The sequence below is a fragment of the Lutjanus erythropterus genome, chromosome 7 (assembly GCF_056507025.1).
Source record: "Lutjanus erythropterus isolate fLutEry1 chromosome 7, fLutEry1.hap2, whole genome shotgun sequence".
Taxonomy (NCBI): domain Eukaryota; kingdom Metazoa; phylum Chordata; class Actinopteri; order Lutjaniformes; family Lutjanidae; genus Lutjanus; species Lutjanus erythropterus.
In genome coordinates, this window is record NC_139323.1 from 15,627,989 (window position 1) to 15,645,518 (window position 17,530).

Here is a 17,530-nt window from a genome sequence, read left to right on the forward strand (position 1 = left end):
TATCCTGTTTACTCCACTCAGCCAAAGTCAACAGTAGTTTACGCCCAAAATACAAACGCCATCTCAATAGAAACAGATGTGAAACATGTACATTCCTTGACCTGCCCCCTATGCAGTGACCCTGCTACATGTTCTGCCATTTTACGTGCTGTAGTGGTAGCATTTTAAAGCCAATTCAGAGCGATCCCACCAAACCTCTGGCATGAGTCACAGCTATTGATTGAGCCACTTACACCCTCAGCATCCGCCAATCTATCCATCCACTCATGACCACTCCTTGGTGTTGAGCACAGGTCATGTAGTGCAGTACAGTACAGCTGTGTGTCAGAAGCTAAGTTGTGAAACATAATATGTGTTAAGTATGTGAGATCCTGAGAGCACTTTAGAGGAGAGGGCTCTGTCCTTGACAACTGGCCTGCTGGAAGGAGACCTTCGTTTAGTTTGCTTTCGCATTTAGATAACGACAGGTTCAGCGTGAGGACACTCTGAAATTGTTTATTTATTATGAATTGAGAAAATGAATAACAATAGAAATGTAGTGTTTATAGGTGTGATGTAAACTGTGCAGAATATGATAAATATTAGCTCAACCCACAATTTGTAACATAAATGCAAACACAGGATTTCAACATTTTGGTAAATATGCTTATTTGCTTTCTAGCTGAATCAATAGGAGATCGATATTGTTCCAGTCTACCGTTAATGTAAAGATACCGTCAGCAGTTAGTTAGCTTAGCTTACCATTTAAGACCTGCATACACCATATAAAACAATTTAACAGGAGTTGATATTATAAATATCTATGGGCTTTTGAATGTGGTACCTTCAGTGACTGAGCTTAAGCTGACTGACTGTTAGTAAACTCATTAGCTCTGAGAGCTCTATTGTCCCACTTCAATAACATTTCATAGAATGCAAGTGTAAAGTAAAAAGAATAGAGAAAATAAAGAAAAGCTGCAAGAGATTTTGTGGCTGACAGACACTGACCCAGCCAGGCCAGCGGTCAAGTTAACTCTTCACTTGCCAGCTACAGCAGTTCACCAACTAGTCCTATGATTAGTCACCGTGCCACGCCACTGAAACCCCAATAGTCTGAAAAATGTCAGAGTATTTTCCACATGATGAATAGCCCATTTGTACAACAGCCAGTATCCTGAAAGCAAAGGATGATTGCCCATTGTTTTGAAAATAATCCTGAGCCTGATATATTTTTTTAATTTATTTATACCAGGTACCATGTTCAAAATACATTCTTTACAAAAAAGAGAAAAAGTGATTTACCATCTGTAGTCCCTGGGCAGGTAATATCTAGTAACTAACATCAAACATGTTTGATTTTGTTGGAACAGCCAAGACAGCAAAAAGACTCTTGGCTATTAAGACAACTCAGAGTTTTTGATCAGCTAGCTAAAATTCTCACGATTTTATTCAGATGTTGTAGAGTTGAGAGTCTGCAACAATAAAATGATTGAAATGTCTTCTGGTGTAAGGCTAGAAAGACGGCCTATTAAGGGTCAAAACCCTGCCAGGAGCAATGGTTATGAAATACTTAAAAACAATAACTTTATTTATGTAGCACCGTTTTAAAACACAGTTTGTAAAGTGCTTTGATAGACAAAAAAAGAACAGGATATTTGCATACCCCCATACCACATTTGCTGTTTTTACACATTGGTTTTTGTACAGATTATACAAATGAAATATAATATGTTGATTTGTGAGTTTTAGAGGTGCTGATAGGCAAATTTTGTTAGCTTTGGACTCAGCCAAGTTAGATGTTCCCCCTCTGCTTTCAGTGTTGATTCCAAGCTACAATGATAACTTACCAATGAACTCAGCAAAAAAGCAAAAAAGTGTATTTTCCAAACTGTCAAACTATTCTTTTAATACACTAAACTATAAAACAACTACATTCAAGTTATTGTTGTTTTCTGGTATCATTAAAGCTCTGCTTTCATATGAATTGTCTGTAAAAACTAAAGTAAAATCAGGTTATATTATCAATTCTAATCAGTTGATGAACAAACAAACTCTTTTCAAACTTTTTAATAATATACAGTTTGTGTGAATAAACCTGTAATTTGGCAATATTAATAGCTGGTCTTCACAGAGAGCTTAATGAGCATGAAAACACAGTTCAAAGATTTGACTGTAAAATTAAGTCATTAGGTGATTGCTCCTTTTTTACCAAAACAATAAAATAACTGATCAAAGTCGCAGGTCACATCTCATTCACATCAGAAAATATGAGGAGCATCTCCGACTGCATGCTGCTGCGCAAATCATCCGCAAACCTACAGTCTAATCATCGCACTATTTATGCCCCCTCGAAGATTATTTCCATTTCATTAGATTGTCACTCAGCCAGCTTTGTTTGTCTGAGCCTACATGTGCCTTTGAACATCACCGGCACCTTTTGTCTGAAACTGCTTTAACGTTTCCAGCAATGATCAGATAGCACTTCTGCTATTTTTACTTCTAGATGCGGCACTGGCCCAGAAAAATCAGATCTGAGTTGATTAGCGAAGCCTGCAAACCCTTTGTGGTGCATCTAAAAGAGGTCTTCATCTCATGATACACAATGGGATTGAAATATGCAGATATAACTAAATAACAGGCTGTCTCATTCATCCTTTTTAAGCACAACAAGAATACCAGCTATTTCTTTGAACGACTGAGGAGGCTTTTTAAGAAACACATTTATTTTAGGGCAATTGTCAAGTGCTTAGTCACTCCAAGAAGGTAAGAATCAAGAGTACACCAGCATACAATGCTGTCTAAGAGCCACTTGGCTCATCCCTCCACATTTCTCTTTCTCTGAGTGTCCCCCATTTCAGTGAAGTACATTATTTTTATCTACTCTTGAATGCCTCTTCTTCAGAAAACATTTAAATGTTTGAACATTGTGTTAGAGAGCATCCTGCCATCCAGTAACTGATGGGATCAATGATTACGTGGTACAGCCGCAGAGGTAGGTTGGCGCTCGCAGTTTGCAGGTGAAAAGTTCTTGCTGAGTCTTATTGAGAAACAGAAGTGTTTTTGAGTGATGAAATAGATGTGGTTCACATTTGATTCAGTCAGTATGGCTCATATACACTCACTCACACATACATATGTACTTGAATATACTATAAGAGGTGCTTTTCACTGATTGTGGTCTTAACATTCCCATCCGGTGCCGATCCCCTCTTCTTTCACCTGAATGAGTATCCCCACCCCCACCCCTCTTCCATCAGCCCACTAGTCAGTTAATCAGGCGGGTTCACTGTGTGTGAACGCCTCCAGTAGCTCCAGCAGCTCTCCCCAGCCTGTGGACCAGGAGGCAGGCGGGCAGGGCGCGGCTGGATCAATGTCCTGATGTCTGAGGGAGACAAAGCCAGTCGAGACCGCAGGACCTGCAGCCTCCCCGCTGCACTGTGTCAATTCCACTCATCTCCCTCCGCTGGATCGCCCTCACAAGTCTCTCAGCTGAAGAAATAAGTAGATTCTTTAACCTGCTGGAGATCAAAATCACCTGGAGAGGAGAGAGGCAAAGTGTCAGAGCAAGTTAAAGTCTGTGGATGGCACTTACAGAAAGTAAATTACATGTGCTGCAGCTTTAATTTAAAATTAGACTCTTTAACAGGTCTCCAACGTTTCTCAAAAGTGAGTTTGTAAAAGTGTAAATAATGAGTTATCTGTTCTATACAGTGCAAATCTCATCTCTTTTTACAGCAGAATCACATGAGTAGGCGGATCTGAGTCTAGCCAACAAAGAGTGATACATTTGAAAGCTACAGAATCTGGAGAAGATAAGCATTTGCCTGTCCTTTAATACTATCTGCTATCACTCCAAGTAGTGCTACCATGGCATGTTAATGTTGAAAACATCCCTGTATATCACATAAATATACATGAATGAATCCCAATGAATGTTATCTTTTTCTACAATGTAATCTGTCTACCCCTACTGTTCCCTGTCTCATTATTATGCCTTATTATGTATCTTGTTAGAATTATTTCCCATCTTAATTATTTTACTGCCACTTTTATCAAACTTACTTTCACTTTCCATGTTCATGGAATACAGGTTATGTGACCTGTATATGGTTGTCCCTTTAAGGTGTGATATCACATGTTCAATAATTTGCATAGTAATTAATCTTTTATTTGTCCTTAATGTGATAAATGCAATTAAGGAAACTGTTAAGAATTTTAGGATGTAATTTTCTTCTGAGGTGAAATCCAGTGAAAGGAAAGAATTGCAATCCTCGTCACGAGCTGGAGAAAGGGGGGTAAGTTACTTTTTAAATAGGTCAAAGTCAGGAACTTTAATTTTTAAATTACATACAAGTTTTCAGTTTTACTGGGTGCCAGTAAATTTTCTATGAGCTGTAATACACCACTTGAATACTAATTTTAGCTCTGGATGAGGCCCTGTCCTGCACTCTGTGTGCTTCTGCTTCTCTGACAGCTGCACACACCAGCGAGAGCTACAGTGTGAATTATTGAGGAAAGGCCACAAAAAGCTCGAGAGTGCAAAAACTTTATGTAGCTAGAAACTGATAAACGCTTTAGCTAAAATACAAACTAACCAATACAAATGTTTAGGATCTTTTTGAAACATTATTACATGAGTGGTTTTGATATAAACTCTGTTTTAAAACACTTTGAGCCTAACTGGTTGATTCCACTGGGCACGGCACCTCTGCACCAGGTTTCTGATCCACCCTCCACATGGCTGCTTGTCCAACCAGCAGCATTTTAGAAGCATTTCAGCAGTGGAACATTTTGCTTGCCTGATTATATTTGCTTGCTCAGATTTTGTTGATTTGTCATCTTTCCTTTTTTTTTTTTTTCTACCAGTGTACACTACATAGTTACACAGTTTCTTTTCTGTCTGTCTTTATGACTGCGAGTCTGCAGGGGGTCTTTTATTTTGAAAATTAACTGGTCTGTCTGACTTCCTGCCTGCTCGATCTGCTCTGTGCTAACTGATGCGGCGTCAGTCAAAAATAGACTTGGTGCATATCTGAAGCCGAGAATGCGCCGAGGTGCTGCTGGTGGAATCACAAGCACTGTGTAGGATGGCAGCGATCAGTTCCAGCTGCCGCGGTGCGACTGTAACACGATGCAGCAGTGGAATCGAGCTGTTATTGCAAGGAGCACCAAACTTCAATCTACTCCTTAAAGTTTATTTTGCAGTTTACCTCTTGGCTAGTTATTCTGTATTGTTTAAGAATATTAACGACATCACAATAACAGACAGACAAACTGTTACCGTGGTTAATAATGTATAACAAAGTGAAGGGACATATAACTGAAAAGACAGGTTTCCTGAAAACCACTTACCTTGGGTCTAACAAACTTGCAGTATTAGTGGTTACAAATGACACCATAGTACAGATGCAAGTGTATAAAATAGAAAACACACAATCATACAAAATAATTGTACGCATTCACTGTCCTCACAGACATCTACTGTATCATCATTGACTCTAGTTGTTGAAGCATTAGTGTCTTTGCACAGTAACTGCTCTAAAGATGCATTTCAACTGCATGATACAGCTCGACTTGATTCAGTTTTTTCTGTTTTCAATTAGGGATAGAACCTAGTACCAGGTACTTTATTTGGTATCTCCGTTGAGGTTGTAAGTGAGCTGAGCTGACTCTCAGGCCACTGATTGGTTACGTGACAAGGGATGTCCCGCACAAACCCGGCATTCTTGAATAGCCACACTTCCATCTATAGCATCTATATTTTTCATTCACTCAAAATGCGTCCCACATACTGAGGCTGTGAGCCCTATGCAGCGGCAATGGGTTCAATTCCAGCCTGCTGCCCTTTTCTGCATGTCAATCCCTACTCTCTCTCCCCCTTCCCTGTCATATCTACAGCTGTCTTATCAAAAAAGCCCTAAAAGGACCAAAAAAGACCGACTGCAAAGACATGTAAAGAACAGCATCCCTTCATATCCTCTGTTATAAGAGTAGCATAGATCCTTTTGAGTGTATAGTTAGAGAGAGAGGGTGTTTTTTTATTTCACATTTACTTTGTCAATGTGCACTTTTTTTTTTACCTGTTCTAGCGATGTAAATTTCCTTTTTTGTTGTTTTCCACACTTGTTTTGGCAATGTAAACATCAGTTTCCCATGCTAATAAACCCATTTTAAATTGAATTGAACTGACAGTTGTCACTTTGGCAGTAAATGTACAGTGTAGGTTACAGTTCGTCAATAAATAAAGGCAGCAACTTCTCAAGACCAAAGCACCCGTGTGTGTTGTTTCCCAACTGCTGGAATCAATCAGTAAATCAACTGGAAACAATCAGCTCCACCTACATTAAGGAAATACTATCTGCAGTGGTGGAACGAAGTAGAAGTACCAAATGTGTGAAGAGCTGAGTCAAGCCATACTTCATAGTGAAAATACATCTTGGGTTATTTGGTGAGCTCTCAGACCATTTCTTCCTCATCTCTGTGGTCATAGATGCAGCAGATTCATCTGATTTCCTGCTGGATTACATGCAGTGAAACCAGATTCACCTGAATAATAAGTTCAGGATCCTTCATAGTGAAGATTAGAATGGATTTTAGTCCAGATCCATTGAGTTTCATATTGAACATTGAACACAGTGGGCATTCAGGGACACACACACACACACCCCTCAGGAGCACACCTGACTGGTCTCAGCCACATAAGCTGATTATGCAGGGGAGGGACACAATTAACAGTAATCAATTTATACAACCCAGCTGTCGGAGCCAAGCAAACAGTAAGTGTACAGATGGAGATGGAGCGAGCGGGGTTACATAACAGGAAAGCCTTCATCCACCTGACAGAGAGATGCCTCTGTAGCTCCACTCGGGGCAACAATAGACAGACCCTGACAGTGGCATCAAAAGAAAACATGGAAATCTGGACCTGCTAGTCGCCACAAAGGCAGGCATGAATACACCACTCATGACATAAGCTGAAAATTGAATTTTAGCCAAGCTCAGTGGCTTTTCCTGTTTGAATCAGCAGGCAGAATACCATGTCTGGGCAACACTGACAGGTGGACAACCACCTACAGACAACTGGGTAACTACACAAACAATAGGCAACAACAATTAGCAATTATAAAACAGGATAGAAAACACAGGATTGTGCGAGAACCCAGTTTAATAACGTTGCTATCATTCCTGTTAACCTCAAACAGCTTCAGGACATACAAGTCCTCTTCAATCCAATTAGAAAAAAATAACAGCTCCCTGTGTGTTGGCTCCCTCAAACAATAGACGAGCCTCGGCGAGGCCAGGTGTTTGGGAGCCAGACAGCTGCATACAAACTGACCTGTCTGGGGCACTTTGGCCAGCAGCAGCAGCAGCCTCCTGTACTCCTGGTACTTCTTGTTCTTGGCCTCAGTCCTGCCACAAAGGAGGAGGAAAAAAAAGTTAAGCTGTTTGTAACCCTCAGAATAACATTTTGTATGTTTATAGAAGAACTAAATCAAAGTCAGCTGGACTTTCTAAGCAGTGGAAGTTTCCACATATTTAAACCTCTGCATATTTGAGTTGTTGCAATTACAGTGAGTTGTTCATGAGACCAAATGTACACTGCTGTTGAATTACCACATAATTAGTTCCTCTAATCTGATGTGCTGGAGGTGGCACAACATACCTATTTAACGTGTGAGATGTGACCGTTACACTAAAACCCAATGTTAGCACTTTGTAAAAAGCTGAAAAGTGCAAAAAAGAACATGTAATACACCTTCTGTAAAAATATAAATAAATAAAAATAAAGGTATAATGCATGACAGAGTATACAAGTAATAAATCTCAGAGTACTAATCTAAGAGACCAAAGCAGGTCTTTGAGGCTGTACTTTGACTATTGTGAACACGCTCACAATGAGAAGGCTAACATGCTGATGATGTAGGCATGTTTACCATGGTCACTGTCTTATCTTAGTGCATTAGCATGCTAACATGCTAATTAGTACTAAACACAAAGCATTTAACACAAATATCTTTACTTTCTGTTCCTTACATTTTCAAAACAGGCTTTTGAGGGAAATTATTAATTATTTTTATTTTGAATTATTGGGTGTTGTATTGCGTTCTCAACACCAAGACCGATTTCAACCTAAATGCATGGGACAATGGCAAATAGAAAAGATGATTCCTGTGTATCCATTAGTGTATATCACACATGACAGACGTGACATGAAAGACAAAACAAACAGAAGAGACAAGGAGACTCGACCGTGGAAAAAAAAAGGGTGAAGTTCAGTTAGCTTTGCACAGAAACTGCCAGCAGAAAAGTCCTTCAGTGGGATACTTTTTTATTCTTGAGAAATTAATGTGCGTACTTTTGCCACCTCTGACACAAAGTACAGCTCAGACTGATGAAAATGTGACTAGTTTTGCAGGTATTTTGTCATAAACCCAAGTATGGTACAGATCAAATTTTCGGCCTGATGATGGCGCTAGAAATGAAGTAATAGGATCAAAATGATTACACTTCATCCTAAAGGGGGACTGAATGTCTTAATTACTTTTGTGTCGATCTATTAAAAAGACATTTCACTTTAAACTACATGTCAATCTCAAGGTGGCACTAGAGGAAACCTCAGGGGGATCACCAAAGTGGGATCCATCCTCTGGGAGCCGTGGATGTCTTAACCAAATTTCATGGCAATCCAACCACCAACCACCTCAGTCTGGGCCACAACAGTAGACTGACTGACACTTCCAGCCCTACAGCCATCCACCTAGCATGGCCAAAAAACAGTCTGGCTGTAACAATGAATTAAATGCTTCACATTTAAAAACCTCAATACATTGTTAGGGTGTCACTCCTAAAATAGCACATTTATTTTAACTTAGCAGGGGGTTATATTATCATTATTTAACAAATTCTGGCCTACACTGTAGGGATTGTTAAAAATCTATTCAGTTACACATTGTGACCTGTGAAAGGAATCCAAAAACTCTTTCTATTCCCACATGTCTCTCTCCGCGGTGCCCACAAGAATGAATAATGTGTTTGCGAGGCTTAGGGAACAGTAATGGGTCTGTGTGAGAGAGGGGAGAGAAAGACAAAGAGGATGAGGGCTACTGCGGAGTCAAGGCTGTAGAGAAGGTGTCCAATTATCCCAAAGAGAGAAAAACACAGTCGGATGATGAGCATAACCCAGCCTGAGGCCAGTGAGACAGATCCGCACAGAGAGAAAAGAGAGGGAAAATCATTTTGTTTCTAATGTCGCAGATAAGTGGAGGAAAAACTCTGACATGCTAATATAAATTTTACAATCTTATAACCTTTTATGTTTGTGGAACTCCTGTTTGGACTGTTTTATAATGGATGTACTTGTGGAAGTTGCATGTTCAACGTATGATGGCTTTTGTCTCCACCATAAAAGTCCATAAAGATAATAGAGGCAGATGCAGACAGCATTGCACAGAAAGAGAGACAGAGATTGATGGCAGTCATGGTTGTTGTGGAAGAACAATTCAAACAGAAAGAGGCACAGATTGTACACAGGTGTAAATAAACGTGAAAATATGACCTTGTAACTATTATATAATATATTGCTAAATGTAAACATCATATCACAAGAATTAATGTACCTGAATGGGAGATGCTGTGAAAAATAACATATCTACACCTATTTTTATCATCATAAAACTGAAGACAGTGTTGCTCCTGAGACTTAAAGAAACTTCTTGTATGTGCGTGAGTGTGAAGAGTAAAACGTGTTCTTGCATGCAGGTGTCTAAACTCACGGGACCCCGGCGCAATACTTGTAGAGCAGAAAGTTGGACAATTCTTGAAGGATGGGCTGGCTGTGTAGGGCGACAAACTGTTCCCGACAGACCTGACAGGATGAGGAAGACAGAGGCAGAGAGAAGTATACTTTGAGTTAAGCTGCTCCAAACACTTAACCAATGTGCCGATCAGGTGAATGGCTGTATATCTTCTCCATTCCTACTTGAAGTAAACTATTTTTCGTGAATGGAGAGAACTGTGTCCTGCAATGACAAGAAAGGATGTTCAGATGTTATCTGAATCATCCTATTTTGTAGATGGGTTTCCCAGGATGCGTGCACAGCAGGGGTTTGAATGATGCTACCACAATGTAATGATAGCATATACTCATACTATGTACGGACATTCTGAGAATGAAGAAATGAGGAAACTTGCTGGAAAACCAGTACAATTACTCTTTGGGGGGCATGTTTCATGCCACACATCTGACGACTCTGGCGAACGAACATGACACATAAAACTCATTCATTATCATTAATAATAACACAGACAACACAACGTTGGCTCTACAAATTGTGGACATCAGACCATCACTGTGCAGCAAAGGGTTAAGAGCACAGAAGCTGCCCCCAACATAAGTAATGTATGTATGTATTGTTTGCATGTATAAAATTCCTGCTCTCTATCTTATGTAATAGTATGTATGAGTTCAAAATCTCAGATCTTTGCAGTGTTTACAGGAAAAGATTGACCCAAAGAAATTACAGTCAAGTTTTTGTACAACTTTGGTGTAAATTTTAACAAAACCGAAAGAAAGAAATTTGGCAAAACAAAGTGCAAATTAAGAAGTTTCTATGCACTCCAGTGATGTGAATTACAATTTGGACACATCAAGATAAACATTTAGTAGTGTAAACTCTCCAGTCGCGTGCCATTAAACCACTGCAGGAGAAAATGGCACAAAGAGCTAGTGTAATTAAAAGAGTGCTCCAGCTAATGAAAATAATGTTTAATAATGAAAATGTGATTCTAATTTGGTATTTGTGTTTGTTTCATGTATTAATTTAAGGAACGTTACAGTCTCCTTATCTGTGCACATATATCTGATGTTTTCATCTGTCGCTGGTTTTTAATCTCTCCCGTGGAGCGAATCTTTAGTGGCTGTTCAAGTCACATGCTTCATGTATATCAAGATGTATTCAGTAAGTGAGTCTCCATTGCACTTTGTTGCATTTTGCTTTTATCTTTAAACCATCTTTTCCACTTCAACCAAGTGTAAAAACTTTCTTTAGATTTTTTTTTTTTTTTTTTAATTTCTGGCTTTTCCCCTGACGTTTCTTTTATGTGCAAATCAGAAATGTGCATGAAATAGGTCTAAGGACACACAATAGATCATTGCATTATTTATGAGCCACACAGGATTATGAAGAGTCTATGCAGACCTGTTTGTGACTTTTCTTTGAAATATTACAAGCAGAGCAAAGTGATGCATTGTCCATCCAAAGCTGTCGGTCTGCCACTAAGACTCACACTGAGACAATAAACATGAGTCAAACTAACCAGCAAAGCATTGATTACAGAGCTTAATAAATGTTCACACTATTCATTAACAAGTCATAAAACGCAGTAACAGTGGGAGCTGTCTTGCTTTAAAACAGGCATCTCTTCCTCACTCATCAGTTTTTCTGCTCAACTATCCACCACCTTATTAAAATCCGGGGCTCTGACTGTATCTGGTGAGCAAACAATGATGTTTAATTCTTAGAATATTGAACATTTTCCATGCATTCCTTTTGTGGTTCATGGAGTTTAAAGAATAAAAACATCTCCTCACATCAATCTTCTCATAAGTTCTCAGTCATTCTAGGGCTTTTTCTACGTGCGCCCATCTGACAGTGACGTCATTCGGAAACCCGTATATTATTATATTAGCAGCATAGCAGTTCAGATAATGGGTGGATGAATGAAGGAAGGATGAGCTGCCCCTAAAATAAAGGCCTTTTTCATGTGCTTAGCGTTGACAAAGACGTTTAATGCCCCTCCTCTGCCACTGTGTTCAATTACCTGTGTAATGAGGAAGGCGTACACTCACATATCAAGAGAATAAATGTACTTAAGGGGACCTGCTTCACTGGCTGTAGCTCCGCTGAGATTGGGTGAAGACATTAAACTGTGACTGTGCTCTGAAGCTACATCGAGAGAAAATTGGGACTCTATGGTAATTTGATCCATTTTATTCTGTGCTGTGTCTCAGTCTGGGCCTGTTGACAAGCTAGTTTCAGCAGGCAGGGACAGACTGTCATTTATTCAGCACAACAGGCTCTGTCTAATGGTGCTACCTGCAGCCAGCAGCCTGTAGATGCATGAAACAGTGAAAATAACTTAGTTTGTTTTACCAGCTGATGCTTCTACCTTATCACAAGCACTACTGAAGCTAAAAAACCTATTCCGCAGTATAAGTACTAAAATAGGCTCAGTTCAGTGCTTTCAAAAAACACACAGTCATTGTTCTGTCCCATTCAGCAAAAATAAACTAGGAAGAAGTCTGGACGCAAAGGCAAGACAAAGCCAGAAGAACATGTGTCACCTTCTGCTTCAATTAATCAGCAAAAAAAGGAGAACTCTAAACTCTAAACCCTGATGACAGGTGACAGGTTAAAAACTGCTCTGACAGGAGGATGAATGGTGAAAGAATCTGGACAGGTGGGATTATAATAAGGTTGTATTGTGATTTAATACCTTGTTCATGGTGTCCACAGTGAGGGCGTGGGTCCAAAAACAGTCGTGAACTGAGACGAATGTCAGGCCAGCACTGAGAGGAGAAAAGAGGGAACAAAGGGGTGAAGAGAGGCCACTTCCAGGGATTAAAATAAGAGGAATTAAATAAAAGAAAGCGTAGACAAAGTTGCTAAAAACTGGAAGACTGACAAAAGGTGTATTACAGTGACACAATAATTGCTGAAATCATAGTGGGCCTTCATTCAAAGCTATAGCCATGAATTATCACACCGGTCAAGAGGCCACTCCTGTCAAATGAGCTTATATTACGGGACATATGGTACAGTACTTATCTGAGGTGGTACATGCATTCAATATGAGAGGACAGACAGTATGTTAAATAATACCTATAGCAGTGGAGAGCAGTCAGCATCATGTGTGTGGAGTCCAGAGAGTGGATGAAGTTTGGTGGGAAGGCATTCTTCTGTTTAACTGTGTCTGGCCTCCTGAGAAGAGACAGAAAGCCAAGCAGAGACATTTAAAAAAAAAACAACTGTCTGTAAAATGTCTGTACTTTCTGCAGTGGTACCTTTACTTTGATGCTTTCTAATAAAAAAACAAGATGTTTCATCCAAGTTGTCTCAGAAGTCTGAAATGGCCTCATTATGCACCGTGCTGTTAACTCCTGCAGAGACAGTCAGCAAACCTATATTTTGATTTTTTGATAAGTCTGTGCAGAGCTTAGAAGACAGCACGTGTTAGTAATTATTGTATAGAAACCACTGTACTCCTGAGGATGTTTTTAAGTCTGATTATGTTACAGAGTATGCAGATAAAGTAAATGCCAGGAGGATCATTTATAATCTGTGCCTTAACTATCACATAAGAATTGTGAAAATAACTATTAATAATAATTAACAAATCTGTGAACAAAATTTGAGAGTAATGAATCTTTTGTGTACACTGAAGAAGGCTTAGCTTTTTTTACTTCAACTCATGAAAAAAAGGAGCAAAAACAAAAGTGCGTTTATATTTTTGTTGAGTGTATACTGACGTTTTAACGCTTCCGATTTGTACACATTAAACAAATGAAATTGTTAAATGAGTGGGCGTTAGAGATGCTGGTAGGGGCAGGCAGATTCTGTTACCTTTGAATAGAGCCTGGCTAGTCATTTCCCCCATTTACAGTCTTTGTGCAATGTCTCTGTCTGCTGGCTGTAACATTATCTCTACTGTGGAGATGTGAGAATGGTATGGTAATGTTCTCATGTAACTCACGATCAGAAAGCGAACAAGCTATTCATTTAACACGCTGCACGTTGACGTTGTTGTACAGGTGTAATTAATGATTCTATTAGTAGGTGCCTCGCTGATATTATCTGTAACAAATGTGCTTTCCCTGCTATGACGAGTCAAAATGTCTGCTGTGACAAAGTCTATTTGCGTGTGTGGATTTCAGTATCATTATTTATTTTCTACTCTGTGACCGGCGGGGGACTCTGTGGTTCTGTGCTTTCTAAACAAGAGTCAATATGAGAGCATACAAATATAGAAGTGATATAAAAGAAATAGTACAAGGTAATAGAAATGCAGTGCTGCTGTTACTGATGATGGAACTAGCAGTAAAAAGAGCATCCTGCCAATCTGTATCCCCATGTTCCCATTACCCTGAGCCTGTGCCATTCAAATCCTCTGGGCTGCCACAGACCAGAACGTTCTTCTAATAGGAATGGAGACAGAGCAGAGAGAGCTTGGGCCAAACCCAAAACTAAAACATACACACACAGGCACACACGATGCCTGTCTGTCAGTCTCATTTTCCTTCTGTCCGCTTTATTTTTGGCTAGGAAATGTAAGACTTTTATCTGTGTGCTTTTAGTTCTGCTGTTTTGGGCTTCAGCTGAGCGAATGCAAGATTCCTGGAAATGAATTTGTGAGCACACAGGACTGTCTTTCTCCTTTCCGTTTTGTTTCTCACCTGCACTCAAACACCAAACAAACATGTCACCTTTAAATCCCAGAGGCCTGACAGACTGGAAAGGTGCACAGTCAGTACTCGAAGGGTTAGCAACCACAGCTCCCTTAAGTGCAACTGTTCTCCCTATAGAGCTGATGCTTCACTTCATATCACAAGAGATACTGAAAGCCGGCATAGGGCTTAGCATTTAATGTTTTTTTCCACTGCAGTTTAGAGGCCAGGATAATCAGCAGTGGTCTAAACACGAGTGGGACAAAAAAATGAGGGCTTGAAGGCTGGATGTCACTGCTCCATCTGTGACTCCATTTACATATTCAGACACTGGACAAGCTTTTTTAGGATCTTTAATCACAGTAAGTGTGTTGCTCCTGTTGTGTATGTGTGTGTCTGGAGAAGCAGAGGAAAATCAGCCATGGCAATAATGTCAAGTTCAGCTTAGAATGTCAGCCTGTGAAACACTGATGCTTTCTCTGACAGCAAATTTCAAGTTTTGGGCGAGACAGCCTTTCAAATCGGCGTCTTCTACTCTCTACGCTAACTGCCTTCATGCCTCTTCCTGCTTTGGCTGGTTTTTATACTGCTGGATCTGTGCTGTACTATAGATGTCAGATCGAGGAGGACGGCTGTCAGTCTTTGTCATCTCTGTCTCCGGTGCTCTCAGTCAATCTTGCCATGCCTCAGCCGCTGTCTACCATCCTGTCTCTTTTTGTCCTCCACTGACCTCTATCACTGTTCATCTGCTGTGTCTTCTAAAAGTCTATCTACATAGTTTTTTTTTCTTGACTCCCTGCCATAGCAGTCATTCACACATCCCAAAGTTGCACATTCAGAGAAGACCACAAATCATTCTGTCTAGCTTTATCCCCTAAGGTCAGATATCATTTATTGAAGCTGACTGCCACTCAGAAAATCACAGGTGCAAAAGGAGGCATAATAATTTAATGCAAAATGAGCAGTGCAGCTGCTACGTACACACGCATCATGCGCTATGCACGGGGCAGGAAGTGGCAGAGCCGGGCACCAAAACAGCCATCATGGACGTGGGACGTAATATGACCTTTAGGTCACAATGATGAGAAACTTTCTAAAAATAATAACTCATTATTTTGACATACTAAGTCATTAGTTTGAAATACTAACTCATTATTTTGAGATGCTAAATTATTATTTTTAAATACAAATTCATTATTTCAAGATATTAAATTTGCCTTCCCTAGTTACTGTTGCTAAGCATTTATGCAGTTTACAGTGATAATGGTGGCAGATTTAATATTGAAATTGGGGGTAATTGTTGGAACACAAGGTGAATCCTTGAAGATGTAAACGAAAGCAGCTTCTCACTTCTTGCTGACAACGTTTGTTGACAGTTGAACTACAACTGTATAACTGTTTTTTTGTCAAGTTGAGTCATACATCTATTTTTGACCATTTCTGATGTATTTTTGCTGAATCTCATATTTTGGCTCAGTGTGTTTTGCCACTCATAAAGCTTTTTTCTTGCATAGTCTGCATATTTTCATGTTAATTAGGGGTAACAGTTGCAATACATTATGCTGCACATCTATAAATTAAGCTTTTGGAAAAGGAGTTTGATCTACTTTGTTACCTAACATCTGTTAGAAAAAGCCACAACTCAGCTTCTTCCATCTGAAACTGGGAGTCTAAAACTATGCTTTCAAAGCAGTCTCCAAATACTTTTCCATTTCCTATGACAAATGAAAAGTTACGTCCAACTATGAGTGGGCAATTAGCAAAAATATCCACTGAGACTGTGCTATTGTGCAGCTGAAGGTCTTGAAAATGTAAGCTAATTGCCTCAAGAGAGCTCTACTTTGTACTTCCATTCACCTCTAAAAGCTAAACAGAGATGTAGAATCTCAAACTACACTTTGAAAAGTTGAGAATGGAAAACGAAAGCCAAAGACAAAAAAAAAGGACCTGCTGGAAACACAATTTCTCTCACCAGCTTATCTTCAGTCGTTCCAGGTCACTAATATGACATTTCAGCACAAAATGTCAATGAGCACCACGAGAGAATAAAGTGGTAACACTACATCTGCTGTAGGTCAGTATTAGTATGACGGTGGAGAAACAGACAGAGACAGATGTTAGATGGAGGAAGACTTACTCTTTGGTGTCATAGCTGATCTGGAGGTTGATATGTTGCATTGTGCTCTTCAGCTGGAGAGGAAAAAGAAAGACAAAATAAGAGGAATCTCAAGTCCAGCAGGTTGAACTTTAAGTCCAAGTGTAAGTCTTAACTCATATGTCTGCTACTCAAAATACAATATGAGGATAAGGTGAGGTTCGAATACAACACGTGAAATTATGAACAAGATATGTACATATTTTGTAATGCAGCCATGAAAAAATATTTTAAGCTACATTAACATGATACAGTTTCAATTAAGTATTGGAACAAGAAGACAAAAAAATATTAGAGTTGCAACTAACAATTATTTTCTAATAATTGTAATAGGGCGATTATTTTTAATGATTAATTGTTTGGTCTTAAAATGTCACAAAATAGCAAAAAGTTATTCATTAAAGGTTCCTCAGTCCCAAGGTCTTTAAATGTCAAATGTCTCTGCAAATCAGCTTGGTGAAGATGCAACAAATGAATAATTGGCATATTTGTTTCAAAATGATTTACTAATTATCAAAGTAGCTCTTTATTCATTTTTTGTTAATGAAAGAATTGATTTATCAACTCATCATTTCACCAGTACAAAAGCCTATATGTGTAAGTTCCACAGGGATCTGTTCTGGGACCTCTACTGTTTACCTCATATATATTATATTAGATATTGCCATGGAGTAGAGAAAATTGGAAAATTAATCTTTAAGCTGATGACATCATACTATATTCCTAAGCATCCTCAAACAGTCAGCCACTTGCCTTATTACAGACTGCTTTTAACTCAATCTAACGAGCTTTTTGGCTAGTCTTTTTTCAGCCAGCATGAATGGGGGAAGCTGCACCCATTATGTGGAATAATTGTCAAACTACAGTTAAGCTTGAAACAGTTTTTAGTTTTTAGGTTTTTTTTTACAGCTTCACACAGTAATGGCTCAAAGTATGTTTATTACTGTCTTGAT

At 39.2% G+C, this 17,530-nt stretch overlaps 1 protein-coding gene across 2 annotated transcripts in view; it reads right to left on the minus strand.

The window, feature by feature from the left end:
• Positions 1-1,642: 1,642 nt before the first annotated feature.
• Positions 1,643-17,530, minus strand: part of polrmt (polymerase (RNA) mitochondrial (DNA directed)) — a 65,039-nt gene continuing 49,151 nt past the window's right edge. The window contains exons 16-21 of one of the 2 annotated variants that reach the window (XM_084722907.1): positions 16,560-16,612; positions 12,861-12,959; positions 12,475-12,547; positions 9,753-9,844; positions 7,316-7,389; positions 1,643-3,514 (exon numbers count right to left, since the gene is read on the minus strand). In XM_084722907.1, the coding sequence (XP_084579033.1) occupies positions 3,465-3,514; positions 7,316-7,389; positions 9,753-9,844; positions 12,475-12,547; positions 12,861-12,959; positions 16,560-16,612 (441 nt within the window). In that variant the 3' untranslated portion in view covers positions 1,643-3,464. The other variant, XM_084722908.1, reaches the window with a different exon arrangement.